General features: G+C 45.0%; 1 protein-coding gene across 4 annotated transcripts in view; it reads left to right on the top strand.

Annotated features, from left to right (window-relative positions):
• camsap2b (calmodulin regulated spectrin-associated protein family, member 2b) overlaps positions 1 to 20,168 on the top strand; it is a 59,645-nt gene that overhangs the window by 20,496 nt on the left and 18,981 nt on the right. For 3 of the 4 annotated variants that reach the window (XM_045224735.1, XM_045224737.1, XM_045224734.1), the window contains exons 3-6: positions 8,526 to 8,714; positions 9,941 to 10,030; positions 17,153 to 17,185; positions 18,654 to 18,795. In XM_045224735.1, the coding sequence (XP_045080670.1) occupies positions 8,526 to 8,714; positions 9,941 to 10,030; positions 17,153 to 17,185; positions 18,654 to 18,795 (454 nt within the window). The remainder of the gene's footprint in view (positions 1 to 8,525; positions 8,715 to 9,940; positions 10,031 to 17,152; positions 17,186 to 18,653; positions 18,796 to 20,168) is intronic. The other variant, XM_045224736.1, reaches the window with a different exon arrangement.

Raw genomic sequence — 20,168 nt, 5'->3', positions numbered from 1 at the left:
AAATAAGTTAAGGGTATGAATACTTTCTGAAGGTACACATTTAATTTGGAATACGTCAAGGGGTATTAATACTTTCAGAAGGCAATGTACATGTTTCAAAATGTCCCTTTGAATGTAGAATGCTAGAGTACTGTAAATTACAGTGCATTACACTGTTTTCAAATTAGGCAATACACTTGCACTACCCATTTAATATTGACTGAACATCACATTTCCATAATTTCTGTCCCATGTGTGATCAAAGGTGTGATCATTGAAGACATCTTTCACAATGTAATCAGATGAAATAAATGAAACAAACAGTGTTTAGCAGGCACTAGTTTGCATCAAGCCTGTCTTGAGCATTTGGCTGTAGGTTCTCATTGAAATCACAGTATATATCCTAATTTTTCATGCGCCTGGGGGAAAACCTTTTGGCATGGCGAATCCAAGCCTGACACATGATTGAAATCATTGCATGCCTCATCCATGGCCTGAAGGAGGGTGATACGCTCATGGGGATGGCAATCATACATCTTCCACCTATATTGTAATCGTGTATTGTATTTTCTGGTATTGTATTCTACTTATGTATTGTAGTTGTCCTGTACGTGGCTCAGTCGTATTAAGTAATAGTCAAATGTCTTTTAACAAAAGAGAAGAGATTCTTATCAAAAGTAATGTAAGCATTGCATTGTGAAATGCAATTACTTTATATAAACATGTATTGCAACGTGAAACATGTATTTCTAGATCAAACACTGATTAAGTTTGGTGAAAAGTGACTGTATGATTTTGTGTATTGTACTTATTCAATTGAAAATGTGCTTAGAGTTTTGAAACAACTGCCTTTTTGATGATATGTTTTGAATTTTGTGCTAAGAGTTGTGAAAATATACCAAATACTTGTGAAAATTGCGCCAAAGTGATAAAAAAAAACAGTAATTGAATTGAAAAATGTTTACTCCCATAAGCCCAACAACATGCCTCAAAGTTATTATACTACTGCCAGCTAAAGAACATCTTAAAAACATTTAAGATTAGTGGGTTTATGTAAATAAAGTCAGTGGGTTCAGAAGGGACTAGGACTAAATCTCATAGCTGCATGTTCAGCTGTAAGGCTATTGGTTTAAATCCAGAGTGGATTTCTGGATGGTAAAGTCCAGTGTACAGTAAGCCTCATGGCTCTCTGTTGTCCCTCTGCAACAAACATACAGTGAGGGAAAAAAGTATTTGATCCCCTGCTGATTTTGTACGTTTGTCCACTGACAAAGAAATGATCAGTCTATAATTTTAATGGTAGGTTTATTTGAACAGTGAGAGACAGAATAACAACAAAGAAATCCAGAAAAAATAATGTCAAAAATGTTATAAATTGATTTGCATTTTAATGAGGGAAATAAGTATTTGACCCCCTCTCAATCAGAAAGATTTCTGACTACCAGGTGTCTTTTATACAGGTAACGAGCTGAGATTAGGAGCATACTCTTAAAGGGAGTGCTCCTAATCTCAGCTTGTTATCTGTATAAAAGACACCTGTCCATAGAAGCAATCAATCAATCAGATTCCAAACTCTCCACCATGGCCAAGACCAAAGAGCTCTCCAAGGATGTCAGGGACAAGATTGTAGACCTACACAAGGCTGGAATGGGCTACAAGACCATCGCCAAGCAGCTTGGTGAGAAGGTGACAACAGTTGGTGCGATTATTCGCAAAATGGAAGTTGCCAAACGTCAGCCTCGAAACCTTAATGACTTGGAGAAGATCTGCAAAGAGGAGTGGGACAAAATCCCTCCTGAGATGTGTGCAAACCTGGTGGCCAACTACAAGAAACGTCTGACCTCTGTGATTGCCAACAAGGGTTTTGCCACGAAGTACTAAGTCATGTTTTGCAGAGGGGTCAAATACTTATTTCCCACATTAAAATGCAAATCAATTTATAACATTTTTGACATGCGTTTTCTGGATTTTGTTGTTGTTATTCTGTCTCTCACTGTTCAAATAAATCTACCATTAAAATTATAGACTGATCATTTCTTGGGCAAACGTACAAAGTGGGCAAACGTACAAAATCAGCAGGGGATCAAATACTTTTTTCCCTCACTGTATGGTGAACATCGAAATCAAATCACATTTATTTGTCACATGCGCCGAATACAACAGGTGTAGACTTTACCTTGAAATGCTTACTTACAAGCCCTTAACCAACAATGCAGTTCAAGAAATAGAGTTAAGAAAATATTTACTAAATAAACTAAAGTAAAAAATTAAATCAAAATAACACAATAAAATAACAATAACAAGGCTATATACAGGGGGTACCGGTACCGAGTCAACGTGCGGGGGTACAGGTTAGTCGAGGTAATTTGTACATGTAGGTAGGGGTAAAGTGACTATCCATAGATAAAAAACAGCGAGTAGCAGCAGTGTTCAATGTAAATAGTCCGGGTGGCCATTTGATTAATTGTTCAACAGTCTAATGGCTTGGGGGTAGAATCTGTTAAGGAGCCTTTTTGACCTAGACTTGGCGCTCCGGTACCGCTTGCCGTGCGGTAGCAGAGAGAGCAGTCTATGACTTGGGTGAATGGAGTCTTTGACAATTTTTTGGGCCTTCCTCTGACCCTGGCTAGAATATAGGTCCTGGATGGCAGGAAATTTGGCCCCAGTGATGTACTTAGCCGTACGCACTACCCTCTGTAGCGCCTTACGGTCGGAAGCCGAGCAGTTGCCATACCAGGGGGTGATGCAACCGGTCAGGATGCTCTCGATGGTGCAGCTGTATAACTTTTTGAGGATCTGGGGACCCATGCCAAATCTTTTCAGTCTCCTGAGGGGGAAAAGGTGTTGTTGTGCCCTCTTCACGACTGTCTTGGTGTGTTTGGACCATGATAGTTTGTTGGTGATGTGGACACCAAGGAACTTGAGCCTCTCAACCCGCTCCACTACAGCCCCATCGATGTGAATGGTGGCGTGTTCGGCCCTCCTTTTCCTGTAGTCCACGATCAGTTCCTTTGTCTTGCTCACGTTGAGGGAAAGGTTGTTGTCCTGGCACCACACTGCCAGGTCTCTGACCTCCTCCCTATAGGCTGTCTCATCGTTGTCGGTGATCAGGCCTACCACTGTTGTGTCGTCAGCAAACGTAATAATGGTGTTGGAGTCGTGCTTGGCCACGCAGTCGTGGGTGAACAGGGAGTACAGGAGGGGACTAAGCACGCACCCCTTAGGGTCCCCCGTGTTGAGGATCAGCGTGGCAGATGTGTTGTTGCCTACCCTTACCACCTGGGGGCGGCCTGTCAGGAAGTTCAGGATCCAGTTGCAGAGGGAGGTGTTGAGTCCCAGGGTCCTTAGCTTAGTGATGAGCTTTGTGGGCACTATGGTGTTGAACACTGAGTTGTAGTCAATTAACAGCATTCTCACATAGGTGTTCCTTTTGTCCAGGTGGGAAAGGGCAGTGTGGAGTGCGATTGAGATTGCGTCATCTGTGGATCTGTTGGGGCGGTATGCGAATTGGAGTGGGTCTAGGGTTTCCAGGATGATGGTGTTGATGTAAGCCATGACCAGCCTTTCAAAGCACTTCATGGTTACCAACGTGAGTGCTACGGGGCGGTAGTCATTTAGGCAGGTTACCTTCGTTTCAGTGTTGTTTGCCTCAAAGCCAGTATAAAAGGCATTTAGCTCGTCTGGTAGGCTCGCATCACTGGCCAGCTCGCGGCTGGGTTTCCCTTTGTAGTCCGTAATAGTTTGCAAGCCCTGCCACATCCAACGAGCGTCAGAGGCGGTGTAGTAGGATTCAATCTTAGTCCTGTATTGACGCTTTGCCTGTTTGATGGTTCGTCTGAGGGCATAGCGGGATTTCTAACATCCGGATTAGTGTCCTGCTCTTTGAAAGCGGCAGCTCTAGCCTTTAGCTCGGTGCGGATGTTGCCTGTAATCCATGGCTTCTTTTTTGGGATATGTACAGTGGGGAGAACAAGTATTTGATACACTGCCGATTTTGAAGGTTTTCCTACTTACAAAGCATGTAGAGGTCTGTAATTTTTATCATAGGTACACTTCAACTGTGAGAGACGGAATCTAAAACAAAAATCCAGAAAATCACATTGTATGATTTTTAAGTAAATCATTTGCATTTTATTGCATGACATAAGTATTTGATACATCAGAAAAGCAGAACTTAATATTTGGTACAGAAACCTTTTTTTGCGATTACGAGATCATACGTTTCCTGTAGGTCTTGACCAGGTTTGCACACACTGCAGCAGGGATTTTGGCCCACTCCTCCATACAGACCTTCTCCAGTACCTTCAGGTTTCGTGGCTGTCGATGGGCAATACGGACTTTCAGCTCCCTCCAAAGATTTTCTATTGGGTTCAGGTCTGGAGACTGGCTAGGCCACTCCAGGACCTTGAGATGCTTCTTACGGAGCCACTCCTTAGTTGCCCTGGCTGTGTGTTTCGGGTCGTTGTCATGCTGGAAGACCCAGCCACGACCCATCTTCAATGCTCTTACTGCGGGAAGGAGGTTGTTGGCCAAGATCTCGCGATACATGGCCTCATCCATCCTCCCCTCAATACGGTGCAGTCGTCCTGTCCCCTTTGCAGAAAAGCATCCCCAAAGAATGATGTTTCCACCTCCATGCTTCACGGTTGGGATGGTGTTCTTGGGGTAGCACTCATCCTTCTTCTTCCTCCAAACACGGCGAGTGGAGTTTAGACCAAAAAGATCTATTTTTGTCTCATCAGACCACATGACCTTCTCCCATTCCTCCTCTGGATCATCCAGATGGTCATTGGCAAACTTCAGACGGGCCTGGACATGCGCTGGCTTGAGCAGGGGGACCTTGCGTGCGCTGCAGGATTTTAATCCATGACGGCGTAGTGTGTTACTAATGGTTTTCTTTGAGACTGTGGTCCCAGCTCTCTTCAGGTCATTGACCAGGTCCTGCCGTGTAGTTCTGGGCTGAATCCTCACCTTCCTCATGATCATTGATGCCCCACGAGGTGAGATCTTGCATGGAGCCCCAGACCGAGGGTGATTGACCGTCATCTTGAACTTCTTCCATTTTCTAATAATTGCGCCAACAGTTGTTGCCTTCTCACCAAGCTGCTTGCCTATTGTCCTGTAGCCCATCCCAGCCTTGTGCAGGTCTACAATTTTATCCCTGATGTCCTTACACAGCTCTCTGGTCTTGGCCATTGTGGAGAGGTTGGAGTCTGTTTGATTGAGTGTGTGGACAGGTGTCTCTTATACAGGTAACGAGTTCAAACAGGTGCAGTTAATACAGGTAATGAGTGGAGAACAGGAGGGCTTCTTCAAGAAAAACGAACAGGTCTGTGAGACCCGGAATTCTTACTGGTTGGTAGGTGATCAAATACTTATGTCATGCAATAAAATGCAAATTAATTACTTAAAAATCATACAATGTGATTTTCTGGATTTTTGTTTTAGATTCCGTCTCTCACAGTTGAAGTGTACCTATGATAAAAAATTACAGACCTCTACATGCTTTGTAAGTAGGAAAACCTGCAAAATCGGCAGTGTATCAAATACTTGTTCTCCCCACTGTACGTACGGTCACTGTGGGGACGACGCCGTCGATGCACTTATTGATGAAGCCGGTGACTGAGGTGGTATACTCCTCAATGCCATTGGATGAATCCCGGAACGTAGTCCAGTCTGTGCTAGCAAAACAGTCCTGTAGCGTAGCATCCGCGTCATTTGACCACTTCTGTATTGAGCGAGTCACTGGTACCACCTGCTTTAGTTTTTGCCTGTAAGCAGGAATCAGGAGGATAGAATTATGGTCAGATTTGCCGAAGGGAGGGTGAGGGAGAGCTTTGTATGCATCTCTGTGTGTGTAGTAAAGGTGGCCTAGAGTTTTTTTTTTCCTCTGGGTGCACATGTGACATGCTGGTAGAAATGAGGTACAACGGATTTAAGTTTGGCTGCATTAAAGTCCCCGGACACTAGGAGCGCCGCTTCTGGATGAGCATTTTCTTGTTTGAAATGAAATTAAATCACAGTATCGAATCACAATACATATAGAATCGTGAGAATCGTGAGAATCTCAATACATATCGTATCGGCACCTAAGTATCATGATAATATTGTATCGGGAGGTCCCTGGCAATTCCCAGCCCTACTGGTCATCATTTCATATGTCTGATTCACACCTACAGTGCCTTCAAAAAGTATTCATAGCCCTTGACTTATTCCACATTTTGTTGTATTAAACAGATTTTTTTCTCACCCATCTACACACAATACACCATAATGACAAAGTGAAAGCATTTGTATTTTTTTTCCTACATATTTATTGAAAATGAAATACAGATATCTCATTTACATAAGTATTCACACCCCTGAGTCAATACTTTGTAGAAGCACCTTTGGGTAAGTCTCTAAGAGCTTTCCACACCTGGATTGTGCAACATTTGCCCATTATTCTTAAACAAATTCTTCATGCTCTGTCAAATTGGTTGTTGATCATTGCTATAAAACCATTTTCAGGTCCTGCCATAGATTTTCAAGATTTCCAGAATACCCATAACATGATGCAGCCACCACTATGCTTGAAAATATGGAGAGTGATACTCAGTAACGTGTTATATTGGATTTGCCCCAAACATAACACTTTGCATTCAGGACGAAAAGTTAATTGCTTTGCCAAATTTAATGCAGGATGCATGTTTTGGAATATTTGTATTCTGTACAGGCCTCCTCTTTTCACTCTGTCAATTAGGTTAGTATTGTGGAGTAACTATAATGTTGTTGGTCCATCCTCAGTTTTCTCCTATCACAGCCGTTAAACTCTTTAACTGTTTTAAAAAGTCACCATTGGCCTCATGGTGAAATCCCTGAGCGGTTTCCTTCCTCTCCGGCAACTGAGTTAGGACGGACGCCTGTATCTTTGTAGTGACTGGGTGTATTGATAGTGTAATTAATAACTTCAACATGCTCAGTCTTTTTTTTCCATCTACCAATAGGTGCCCTTCTTTGTGAGGCATTGGAAAAGCTCTCTGGTCTTTGTGGTTGAATCTGTGTTTGAAATTCACTGCTCGACTGAGTGGACCTTTACAGATAATGTATGTATGGGGTACAGAGATGAGGTAGTCATTCAAAAATCATGTTAAACACTATTATTGCACACTGAGTGAGTCCATGCAACTTATTGTGACTTGTTAAGCACATTTTTACTCCTGAATTTATTTAGGCTCGCCATAACAAAGGGGTTGAATACTTATTGACTCAAGACATTTCAGCTTTTCATTTTTAATTTGTAATACATTTGAAAAACATAATTCCACTTTGACATTATAGGGTATTTTGTGCAGGCCAGTGGGGAAAAAAAACGAATCCATTTTACATTCCGGCTGTAACACAACAAAATGTGGAATAAGTCAAGGGGTGTGAATACTTTCTGAAGGCACTGTATTATGGTGTATCAGATTAAGCAGTTCTTCATTCTTGAAAGTGTGATGTTAGAAAATGCATACAATCTTGGATAATTTTTTGATATACTGAAACCTATAAAATAGTCATTAGAATATCTATTTAATTTATAGCTTTCACCAAATCCTAGCTCTATGTTGAATGTGTAATGTTCCATGAGGACTTGGTCTGTAGTCTGTATTGACACTGTACAAACCTACTATATTTGCTGGCATTGGGCTTTAAAGAACTGGGATGGGCTTTAAAGAACTGGGAGACAAAGCACAGAAAAGTTGGTTAGTTGGTCTCTCTCGCTCTTTCTTTCTCTGTCTCTGTCAGTCTCTCTCTCGGTTTCTCTCTCTCCTTCTGTCTGTGTTGGTCTGTCTCCCCCCTCTCTCTCTCTCCCTCTCTCTTTCTCCCTCTCTCTCTCTCTCTTCTTTGGGAAACACACGGCCACACCATGTGTAAACAGTCTCTTATATAAGCATCTCTATGGGGTCATGAATAGAGGTCTGTGAGCCAAGTTCTGCTAATACGTTGCTGTTTGTGTTTTTGTGTTTATTCTGTTTTGTTGCTCGGTGCTGTTGGTTGTACGTCAGTAGTTTAAAGCAGAGTATTGTTGGAATAACAAAGTAAGTTCACTGCAAGGTTTCCTTGTAGTAAACACACACACACTAGAAGATGTTAGAGTGGACTAGACCTCTAGTGAGGCGAGGAGAGGAAGGGGAGGGAGAGCTGCTAGCCACCCTGGAATGGGATTGGAAAGGCCAGCAGAATGTCATGCTTTGTACTGTTCTAGTCAGACAAACACACACTCAGACACACATTTACACGGTTCCCCATTTAGAACCCAAGTGACATCCATTAATGTTTTCATAAGTACTGAAACGTATGTTTTGTACCAAACATGCCCAGGGTTTTTATGTGACCTACATTTGACCTTAGACGGGTATCTATGACCTTTTCATTTTGAGGTGACTGGAAGAGGGAACGGGGATCTAATATTCTCTGTGAAACATTGATGACGGTGTCCTCTCGGAGCAACCATTCTATCACCCATCTCTGAGAGAACATGGACCAACGTGGACCATTCTAACACCGTCTCCCTTCCCCAGAGTTCCCATCTGGCCCTAATAGACACTCTGATGATGGCGTACACGGTGGAGATGGTGAGTGTGGAGCGAGTGATGGCCTGCATCCACCGCTACTCCTCCCCTCCCAATGTCCTCTCCTCCCACCCTGACGGACACATCAGGGACCTGCCCTACGACACTGAGGATGCAGTCACCACCTGGATCAACAAGGTAGGGTACACACCCGCGCGCCCACACACACACACCATTAGTATTGATGCTAATGTTGCTAGCGTTCCTAATAATGTCCCAGCATCAGTAATGTCCTAAAGAGCACACACTCTGGCTCCGTGTTGTTGGCTCCCAGCTGGGCTTGTTTACATTCCTCCCTGCAGAAGCCCATGTGCTTTTTCCTCCCTGCTGCAGGACAAGGCCAGACGGATACACACATGCAAGCACGCATGTACACACACACACACACACACACACACACACACACACACGCTTCACACACACACACACACACACACACACGCTTCACACACAGATTCACGTGCTTACAAATATAGTCATGGAAAAATGCACACTCATGCAGACAAATGAGGATGGATGAACACAAACATTCGCATGAATACACACGCACACAGATGTGGGACCTTCATTTGACGCAGGAGTAAAATAATCCTGCTGCAATAAGATTTTTTATGAATTTTTTATGTGATTTTTTACAATACATTTGTTTTGATAGGCTTCAGTAGGCTATAGTTTAGGTGTGAGATCTAGTGAGAGTAAGAGCACTATGGGTTTTCACTGAATTGATGTAAATCATGAGGCTCTTTTGAATTTCACTGCGACAACAGAGTGATCAAATTAAGATAGACATCTCTATACTCAGGACAGACACAGATACACACATGATCAGTCAGACGTGGATGGACTCACACACACACAGACACACACACAGCTTGCAGGCATAGCGTGCAATTGCCAGTCTCAGGATAGCTAGCCAATCTGTAGGAGAGAAGTGTGTGTGTGTGTGTGTGTGTTCACGTGCGTCCTAAAGCCAATGTTACATCACTGGCACTGGAATTCATTTTATTTCCCTCATTAAGTTTTGTTTATATTTGTTGTACACATACAACTACACAACAAGGCTTAGAGCTAGAGTGCATCATTTATGAGGTTATGAGAGGTTGCAATGTATTCATGAGCTGAATGATGAAGTCATAGTACTGTTTTTTTAACTACATTATGGTCAAGTTAGTCTTGCCACCCAGAATGTTTAGTCTGTCACGAGAGACTGTAGTCGGTCTCTTTCTCTCTCACAAACACACACAAAAACAAAACCTCTCTATTCAGTCCCCCTTATTGGGAATGTGACCCTCAATAATATCCCTTCTCTTTCTCCAATCTCTCTATCTGTGTCTGTGTCTGTCTCTCTCTCTTTCTCTCACTAGGTGAATGAGCACCTCAGGGAGATTCTGGTGGAGGAGCAGAGGTTGAGAGAGAGCTCCTGCTCTGAGAGCACAGCTACTGCATCACAGAGGGTGAGGACTGACAAGCACACACACACTGACACACACGCTCTGACTTCTCTCCCTCATTGCCCTCTGTTGACATGGTCTGATATAACAGTCTAGACAGGGTCTCCCAGGCTCAACAGCAAGGGCCCCTCTCCAACCTCTCCGATTCCACTAGTACGAACTGACCACACAGAAGCACACAATTGTTTTCTTTCCGTCTCTCTCTCGCCACTTTCACTCCTCTCTTTCTTTTTCTCTTTGACACACACAAACACACACACACATTCTGCACACATATGTCCCATGCTAACAGAAGAACTGATGAGCTCAGTGTCATGTCAGCTGTATAGAGATATCGGCTGCTGCACTACTGTTAGAGAGAGAGAGAGCAGCAGAGACACACACACAAACCAGAGCAAGCGAGAGAGAGAACGGGTGGAAAGAGAGCAAAATAGAGGGAAACATAGTGAGAGATGGTGAAAAAAGAGTGGAACAGATCAAGAGCGGGGGCATGACAGAGAGAGCATCAGACAGACAGAGAGAGAAAAGGAGGGCCACAGAGAGAAAGACAGAGTGAGAAAGAGAGAGGGCAACAGAGAGTGAGAGAGAGAGAGATAAAGAGAGCTTGACAGACTGCACTGCAGGGACAGTAGTTATGTAAGGCCTATGTGACAGTCTGAGTCATCCCTCTGGTCTCTACTGCTGACAGTACAAAGAGACACAAGAGTCCTCATCTCACCCACAGTGACCTGTGTCAGGTCACGACCCTGTCTGAGAGGTCAAAAATCAAACCTAAAATGCTGTTTAGTGGCCAGATCAAATCTCCTCATTGAAAAACAGTCAACTCACTGTGATAACAAAGAATATAATCACAAAAAGGTGGTAACCCAGCTAGCACGTTTCCTGACTGGTAAAACTGAACGTTTTTAAAATGTTCTGACAACAGAAGTGAACATGTTCTGGGAACTTTTATTTTTAGTTTGCAGGGAGGTTCTGAGAACGTTTTACTCTTGTTCCTTTAAAGTTTTCCTGCAAGGTTTTATTAACACTCTGGGAACGTTAATAACACTTTAGGTTATTTGGAGTTTTTTTAATAACTTCCTTAAAACTTTCACTGAAAGTTTCGATAACACTTTTAAAAACACTGCTATCTTATTTTGGGTTAACTTTGTTGAACTCCAAGCACAGATAGGACACATGCAAACACATTTTGCTTTTGTGACACGCATCAGTGGGATTTTATCCAATTTCTGTTCTGTATCCATGGAATCAGTCCATGCCATGTTTTTTTTACACATACAAAGCTGTTTTAGTCTATTCAAACAGACCCCATTTCAAAGGTAACAAGCATTCATTAACATCAGATGTGGCCAATTAGTGGGCGCGGTCAACACACCTGAATACACTTAACAAGATAGAGGATATAACGTTTTGTTGATGCTGAGAACGGAATGTATATGTTTTTAAATAACATTCTTAGAACATTCTCCGAACGTGACTAAAGTTTTGTTGTGGGTTTTGTGGAAAGTTTTCTTCATATTCTGAGAACTAAATGTATGTTTTTAAATAACATTCTCTGAACTTTTAACGTTTTTATGGAAAATGTTCTTAACATTCTCTGAACAATTTGAGAACATGACATTGAATAAAACCATGAGAAAACCTGTACAAAATGTTATGGTGAAGTACTGAAATTCCCACAGAAGAAAGTTGTTTCTTAACGTTCTTGGAACAATTTGAGAACAATTGGAGAACAACGGGGAGTTTGCTCGCCTCTTTCTGGCTGTTTTTGATCACCCGCCTGAGGGTCAAGAGGCGGGCGAACGACTGGTTCATCTGAGGCAGGGGACGAGGACCGCTCAGGACTACGCGCTGGAGTTCCGGACGCTGGCAGCGGGGTCCGGGTGGAACGAGCGGGCCCTGATCGACCATTTCCGGTGCCACCTAAGGGAGGACGTCCGACGGGAGCTAGCCTGCCGGGATGCCATGCTATCGTTCTCCCAACTGGTGGACATGGCCATCCGGCTGGACAATCTGCTAGCATCCAGAGGACGTCCTGATAGGGGTCTGCCCGTTCCCACTATGGACGACTCTGACCCCAAGCAGATGGAGCTGGGGGAAGCCGCCGGTCGAGAGAGCGCAGGAGGACAGCGACAGTGCCACTCTCTAGTGGCACAAAGGGACAATCCACCTCACGTCGCAGTCAACTTTCTTTTGGGTCTGGAGGCGGTAGGCAGGGTACTCACGCATCACCCCAGGTAACGAACACCCAAACGTGTTCAGAGCCCTTTGCGGCGCACTGTACTTTATCTATCTCCTTTCCTGATCACTTGGTAGGTTCCCAGTGTAAGGCGCTAGTCGATTAAGGCGCAACTGGGAATTTTATGGACAGGGCATTTGCACACCGTCAAGGCATTTCATTGGTTCCCCTAACCATTCCACTCCCCATCAGAGCATTTGATAGTCGACCATTAGGGTCCGGGTTGGTTAAGGAAGTTATGGTACCAGTCACCATGATTACGCAGGAGACGCATGTTGAGCAGATCACCTTTATGATTATTGAGTCTCCTGCTTACCCTGTAGTCTTGGGTATCCCGTGGTTAGCCCTTCACAACCCCATTTCTCATGGCCGCAGAGGGTTCTTACGGGGTGGTCGCGTGAGTGTCCGGGTAGGTGTCTAGGTGTTTCCGTTGGTGCGACCACGGTGGAAAGTCCAGACGGTACCCCCACCGTGCGCATTCCCCCCGAATACCATGATCTGGCACTCGCGTTTTCCAAGACGCAAGCGACTAAATTACCACCTCATCAGGAAGGGGATTGCGCGATAAACCTTCAGGTAGACGCTGTACCTCCCAGGAGTCATGTGTATCCCCTGTCGCAGGCTGAAACGGAGGCTATGGAAATATACGTCACCAAGTCCCTGCGCCGGGGGTATATACGTCCCTCCACTTCACCTGCCTCCTCGAGTTTCTTCTTTGTGAAGAAGAAAGATGGCGGTTTACACACGTGCATTGATTATTGACCACTGAATAATGTGACATTACGATTTAGTTATCCTCTTCCCCTCATTCCTTCAGTGATTGAGTCATTGCATGGGGCCCATTTTTTCACCAAATTAGACCTCAGGAGTGCCTACAACCTGGTGCGTATTCGGGAAGGGGATGGGTGGAAAACAGCATTCAGCACAACCTCGGGGCATTATGAAAACCTGGTGATGACCTACGGTTTGATGAATGCTCCATCCGTTTTCCAGTCCTTTGTGAACGAGGTGTTTCGGGACATGCTTGGTCGCGGTGTGGTGGTCTACATCGATGACATCCTGGTGTATTCTGCTATGCGCGCCGAGCATTTGTCCCTGGTTCGCAGAGTACTGGTCCGACTGCTGGAAAATGATCTTTATGCCAAGGCAGAGAAGTGTGAGTTTTTCCAGCAGTCAATCTCCTTCCTCGGATATCGCATTACCATCACAGGTGTGGAGATGGAGGTAGATCGCATTGCAGCCGTGCATAATTGGCCGACTCCAACCACGGTAAAGGAGGTGCAGCGCTTCCTTGGCTTTGCCAACTACTATCAAAGGTTTATTCTGGGTTTTGGCAAGGTCGCAGCTCCCGTTACCTCCTTGTTGAAGGGTGAATCCTCGCCAGGCCAGGTGGGCACTCTTCTTCACCCGGTTTGATTTCACACTCTCATACATTCCGGGTACGAAGAACGTGAAGGCAGACGCACTGTCTCGGCTGTATGACACAGAGGAGAGGCCCAGAGACAACACCCACATACTTCCGGCCTCATGCATTGTGGCGCCAGTAGTATGTGCGATGGACGCAGATATAGCGCAGGCATTACGCACAGATCCATCTCCACCGCAGTGACCAGCTGGGCTGCAGTACGTGCCTGCGCTTATCCGTGATCGTCTGATCTACTGTGCACACACGTCACCCTCCTCTGGTCATCCAGGTATCGGTCGTACAATGCGCTGCCTGACCGAGAAGTACTGGTGGCCTACCTTGGCAAAGGACGTGAGGGTGTACGTCTCCTCCTGCTCAGTGTGCGCCCAGAGTAAGGCACCTAGGCACCTCCCAGCGGGTAAGCTACAACCTTTACCAGTTCCACAACAACCATGGTCTCACCTAAGTATTGATTTTCTCACTGATCTTCCCCCCTCCCAAGGTAACTCCACTATCCTGGTTGTTGTGGACCGCTTTTTAAAGTCCTGCCGCCTCCTTCCTCTGCCCGGTCTCCCCATGGCCCTACAAACTGCGGAGGCTCTGTTTACTCACGTCTTCCAGGACTACAGGGTAACAGAGGATATAGTGTCCGACCAAGGTCCCCAGTTCACGTCTAGAGTCTGGAAGGTGTTCATGGAACGTCTGGGGGTCTCGGTCAGCGTGACCTCTGGTTTTCACTCCGAGAGCAATGGGCAGGTGGAAAGGGTGAATCAAGATGTGGGTAGGTTCCTGCGGTCCTACTGTCAGGACCGGCCGGGGGAGTGGTCGGTGTTCCTGCCATGGGCAGAATATGCTCAGAACTCTCTCCGCCACTCCTCCACTAACCTAACACCCTTCCAATGTGTTTTGGGTTACCAACCGGTCCTGGCACCGTGGCACCAGAGCCAGACCGAGGCTCCCGCGGTGGATGACTGGTTTCGGCGCGCGGAGGAGACTTCCGCCGAGGCTGCCCCCCCTCCTGGTTCGGACAGGCTTCGGCATTCGTTGTCACCGGAGTACTAGCTACTGCCGATCCCATTCTCATCACTCCACTTGTCATGTCTTGTCAATCACACACACCTGGTGCTCATTCCCCTAATTAGTATGTGTATAAGTGTTCCCTCTGTTCCCCTTGTCTTTGTGAATGATTGTTTGTTGTGAGAGCGTGTAGCTCGGTTGAGCTACGTTTCACTGTGTTATTGCCAAGGTGGATGTTTTCCCTTGTATAGTTTCGTTTGAGGCTTGGGGCGTTTGATTTATGTAAACGGATTAAACTCTGGACTTATTTTACCTCCTGCGCCTGACTCCTTCTTTCACACCTCGTCACACCTGTATCTCTCACAGAACTAGAATGAGATTCACTTTCTATGATCTCTCTCCTTTTCCCTGCAACTCTCATCGCTCCAGCATTGCACTTGATCATTTATTTCCTTATAGAATCATAGCAGCGCGAAGGGTTCTGGAGGAGCTTCAGCACCTCTGATAAATTGAAATAAATTTGCTAAAGCTATAGAATTACTGCTGTCTGTTCAGAAAGAAATTAAATAATTCCCAATAGCCTACTACACCATGAGAAGGCCTATAATTTAGCTGTGGATTGTGTGTAGCCCAATAACAAGTTATAGCCTACAGTCGGGAATGCACTGCAAATCTGTCAGTGAACAGCATGCAGACTAAACAGGCCTTTCCCAATATTTCAAATACAATTGCGGGAAACCACAGGTTGGAAAGCAAATGGCTCCTGTTGAAAAGAGAAGACTAATCTGTCTGTTGTAGGCTACCAAAGTAAAACAAGAGCAAGATAGGCCTTTAGCCTCCACAAGACAAGGTCGTTTTTTTTACAAAGTCACCTGTCATTTCGATCATTTTTGCGGTATTAAAGATTCTGCCAAAGTCTCCAGTCATGTAAAATGAAGCAGAATTGCGTGAAATGCGTTTTTAAAAAAGCCAAATTTTCCCCTGACCCTAGGCTATTAAAAATGGTCCCCATGTGTGCAACTTTTGTAAGTGCCTCTTACTGCTCTATGCCACTATGCAAATGTGATTATATGCATGCAATGCTTTATTATAAAGGTGATTTTTATTTTATGCGTTCCGGTACCTCAGAGCTCCCCAGGTCACACCCTCTGGCGCTCACTTTTTGTTCTGGCACCTCCCGATTTACAAATTAAGCACTGCCCTAAACAAGCTCAAAGAAACATATGGTTCTCAGAACTTTGTGTTACCTGGGAACTTCCCTGTAAAAGATATTTGACTTACCTGGCTAAATAAAGGGTAAACAAACAATAAGTTTCCTTTGACTGTATCCTTTGGCAAATGTTGTAAGTATCTTGTGATCAGAGCTTAACTCTGTTAGCTGGGGAACTATTGAGAAGCCACACAATTACATCAGGAACTAAATCACATCAGAAGACCTTTTATCCTTCATCACAAAGTTACTACTCTGCCTACTCTAACTGTCCTCTCTATGTCTATGATCTAATTAAGCAATAAGGCCCGAGGGGGTGTGGTATATGGCCAATATACCACGGCTAGGGGCTGTTCTAATGCACGACGCAACGCGGAGCCCTTAGCCGTGATATATTGGCCATATACCACAAACCCCCGAGGTGCCTTATTGCTATTATAAACTGGTAACCAACGTAATCAGAAGAGTAAAAAAAATATGTTGTGTCATACCCATGGTATACAGTCTGATATACCACAGCTTTCAGTCAATCAGCATATAATAAGAGAGAGATCTTATCACACGCACGCACACACACACCGATCCCTTCCTTCCCACACATACTAGCCTTTTTAAAGTAAGAAAACAAGGAGTTCCTGCTGGGAATAAAGGGAGGCCTTGACGTGCTTGTTAGCCTCAGCCAGAGACGAGCTGTACGCTCCGAATTAGCTGCTGTAGCACATGCTCTGTCAGAACCAACTCTCTCTATCACTGCCTTTATCAGGGTCAACACAGACAGGGTTGTCTAGTCACTGGATAGGCCACACTGTAAAGAGGTCAACATCCCCCTACATAGAGGACTACTTTTGACCTGAGCCCTATGAGCCCTGGTCAAAAGTAGTGCAATAAATAGGGAATAGGGTGCCATTTGGGACGCAGTGTCACTGCTTGAATACAAACAATCCCTTTCTCAGAGGAAAGCCTCAGACCGTCTCGATTTAAGGGTTGTGTGTATGACTGTGAAGAGTCTTTGAACTTGATCTGATGACAGAGTGTGTGTTGTGATGCGATTGGTGGGGGGGGGAAGAGTCCCTGTGGCCACTGTGTGAAATTAATTGATACATGAACCAATGATTTTTTTAAAACAACATCAAAAATACATACAAAATGTCCCACAGGATGATGTGTGTGGATACAGTAGTCCTGAGCCTTCTTAGGCCTAATGATTCTCCCCTCTCTTCCTCTTGTTGTCATCATGTCCATTGTTATCTCAAGGCTCCAGACAAATGGTATTGGAGACTGGTACCTGTAAGTCAATCTATCAGCCTCTCCCTCTTCCCCCAGATCCCCCCCTCCCTTTCCCCCAAACTCCGTAATCCCTTTCTCCTGGCCCCTTACCCCTACCCTATCCCACCTGCAGCCCTTCTCCCCCAGATCCCCCCTCCCTTTCTCCTGGCCCCTTACCCCTACCCTATCCCACCTGCAGCCCTTCTCCCCCAGATCCCCCCCTCCCTTTCTCCTGGCCCCTTACCCCTACCCTATCCCACCTGCAGCCCTTCTCCCCCAGATCCCCCTAATCCCTTTCTCCTGGCCCCTTACCCCTACCCTATCCCACCTGCAGCCCTTCTCCCCCAAACTCCCTAATCCCTTTCTCCTGGCCCCTTACCCCTACCCTATCCCACCTGCAGCCCTTCTCCCCCAAACTCCCTAATCCCTTTCTCCTGGCCCCTTACCCCTACCCTATCCCACCTGCAGCCCTGTCTCCCCTACCCTCCAATTATGTTCCGCCCTATTCCTTCCCTCTTACCTCCCATGTTGTTTGTTAGATCTACTGTATAACATCTGGATAGAGATGCTCATACTGCACCTCAATGCTAGTACAGCACAACAATAGTAAGCAACCCACTATATCACACAAAACGCAACACAACGCCCAAAGCGCTCCTCTCTTCTTGAAAATCAAGCAATAAGAGCTGGTGTGATTTTTCCACTCTTTCCTCTAGTAAAGTAATGGATGCCCGGCCTGTTCCTTTGTATTAATGGTCAGACTGGGAGCAGAGAGGGGAACAAATCTTCAAATATAACATATTCCCTCTGTCAGAACAGCTTATTAAACTGTAAATCATCACCCTGCCCTTATCCTTACCTTACCATGGATCAGATCAGCGAACTTAATCTTACCTCCATCCAGTCAACACTGCAGGACACCATAGTACAGGAGATTTATACCTGTTGGATACTGTAGTACAGTAGATTGATCTGGTCGTAACAATTAATGTAGGAACATGAGACTAGTATAAATCAATAGATGAAATAGGGACATTCAGATTCAGTCACACCTAAGTGTAATTACAGTACACTAACTCATCCAAGTTTAGACCCAGTGGAAGTGTAGCCTTGGTGCCTGACTGTTTTTGCATTCAACAACGATACAGGATCTTTGCCGTAGAGGACAATGTCAAGTAGCCTACAAAGATGGCATTGGTTGATCCGTCAGTCTCCACAGTCTGTTTTCTTTGCATGCAGCGACACCCTACTACCTGTTTAATTGAGTCTGAACCCTCCAATGCTTGAATAACCCCAGACTAAACTACTGTAGGGTGTGTGTGTGTGTGTGTGTGTGTGCGCATCTGTGCGTGACAAAGACCGCTTGTGTACATTTGTGTGTGAGGAGCCTATATATACATCCCCATACGTCCCTCTCCGTGCTCTGATTCCATAGGTTAACTGTATATCACTGACCTGTCATCGCTCTCTGTTGTTGCCATGGCTGCAGGCCCGCTACAGGAGGGAGCATGCTAAGCAGAGGTCAGCTCCGTCACTCCCCCCGGTGGACAATCTGCTGAAGGACAACACAGACGGCTGTGCCCTGGCCGCACTCGTCCACTTCTACTGCCCAACGTCTGTCAGACTGGAAGGTACAAGAGGGCTATCATATCACTTCATACCTGTAGCCTTCTCTGGTTGGCCTACTTTATACTAATAGGTTACAGTAACAGCAGTTATAGCTCACACTCACTCAGAACGGTAAGTGCATTAGGCTGCCGTTATGCAAGTGATTGATCAGATGAGCATAAGGCCTGAATTCTGAATTGAATTAGAAAAAAAGGGGCATTCATTCACAGCAAACTATATATTTTCTAGAAACATGATAGCTACAAGGTTACATTATGCATACAACAGCTGTTGAAGTATTACAGAGGGACTCTTTGGGCACAGAATCATCTTAGGGCTCAAGAAATAATTGTAAATTGAAAAAGTTACTAGTAGCATCAATAGCTACAGTGGGGGAAAAAAGTATTTAGTCAGCCACCAATTGTGCAAGTTCTCCCACTTAAAAAGATGAGAGAGGCCTGTGATTTTCATCATAGGTACACGTCAACTATGACAGACAAAATGAGAATTTTTTTCTCCAGAAAATCACATTGTAGGATTTTTAATTAATTAATTTGCAAATTATGGTGGAAAATAAGTATTTGGTCAATAACAAAAGTTTCTTAATACTTTGTTATATACCCTTTGTTGGCAATGACACAGGTCAAACGTTTTCTGTAAGTCTTCACAAGGTTTTCACACACTGTTGCTGGTATTTTGGCCCATTCCTCCATGCAGATCTCCTCTAGAGCAGTGATGTTTTGGGGCTGTCGCTGGGCAACACAGACTTTCAACTCCCTCCAAAGATTTTCTATGGGGTTGAGATCTGGAGACTGGCTAGGCCACTCCAGGACCTTGAAATGCTTCTTACGAAGCCACTCCTTCGTTGCCCGGGCGGTGTGTTTGGGATCATTGTCATGCTGAAAGACCCAGCCACGTTTCATCTTCAATGCCCTTGCTGATGGAAGGAGGTTTTCACTCAAAATCTCACGATACATGGCCCAATTCATTCTTTCCTTTACACGGATCAGTCGTCCTGGTCCCTTTGCAGAAAAACAGCCCCAAAGCATGATGTTTCCACCCCCATGCTTCACAGTAGGTATGGTGTTCTTTGGATGCAACTCAGCATTCTTTGTCCTCCAAACACGACGAGTTGAGTTTTTACCAAAAAGTTATATTTTGGTTTCATCTGACCATATGACATTCTCCCAATCCTCTTCTGGGTCATCCAAATGCACTCTAGTAAACTTCAGACGGGCCTGGACATGTACTGGCTTAAGCAGGGGGACACGTCTGGCAATGCAGGATTTGAGTCCCTGGCGGCGTAGTGTGTTACTGATGGTAGGCTTTTTTACTTTGGTCCCAGCTCTCTGCAGGTCATTCACTAGGTCCCCCCGTGTGGTTCTGGGATTTTTGC

This window comes from Coregonus clupeaformis, chromosome 14 (genome assembly GCF_020615455.1).
Source record: "Coregonus clupeaformis isolate EN_2021a chromosome 14, ASM2061545v1, whole genome shotgun sequence".
NCBI lineage: Eukaryota > Metazoa > Chordata > Actinopteri > Salmoniformes > Salmonidae > Coregonus > Coregonus clupeaformis.
This window is presented reverse-complemented; position numbering and strand designations above follow the sequence as displayed.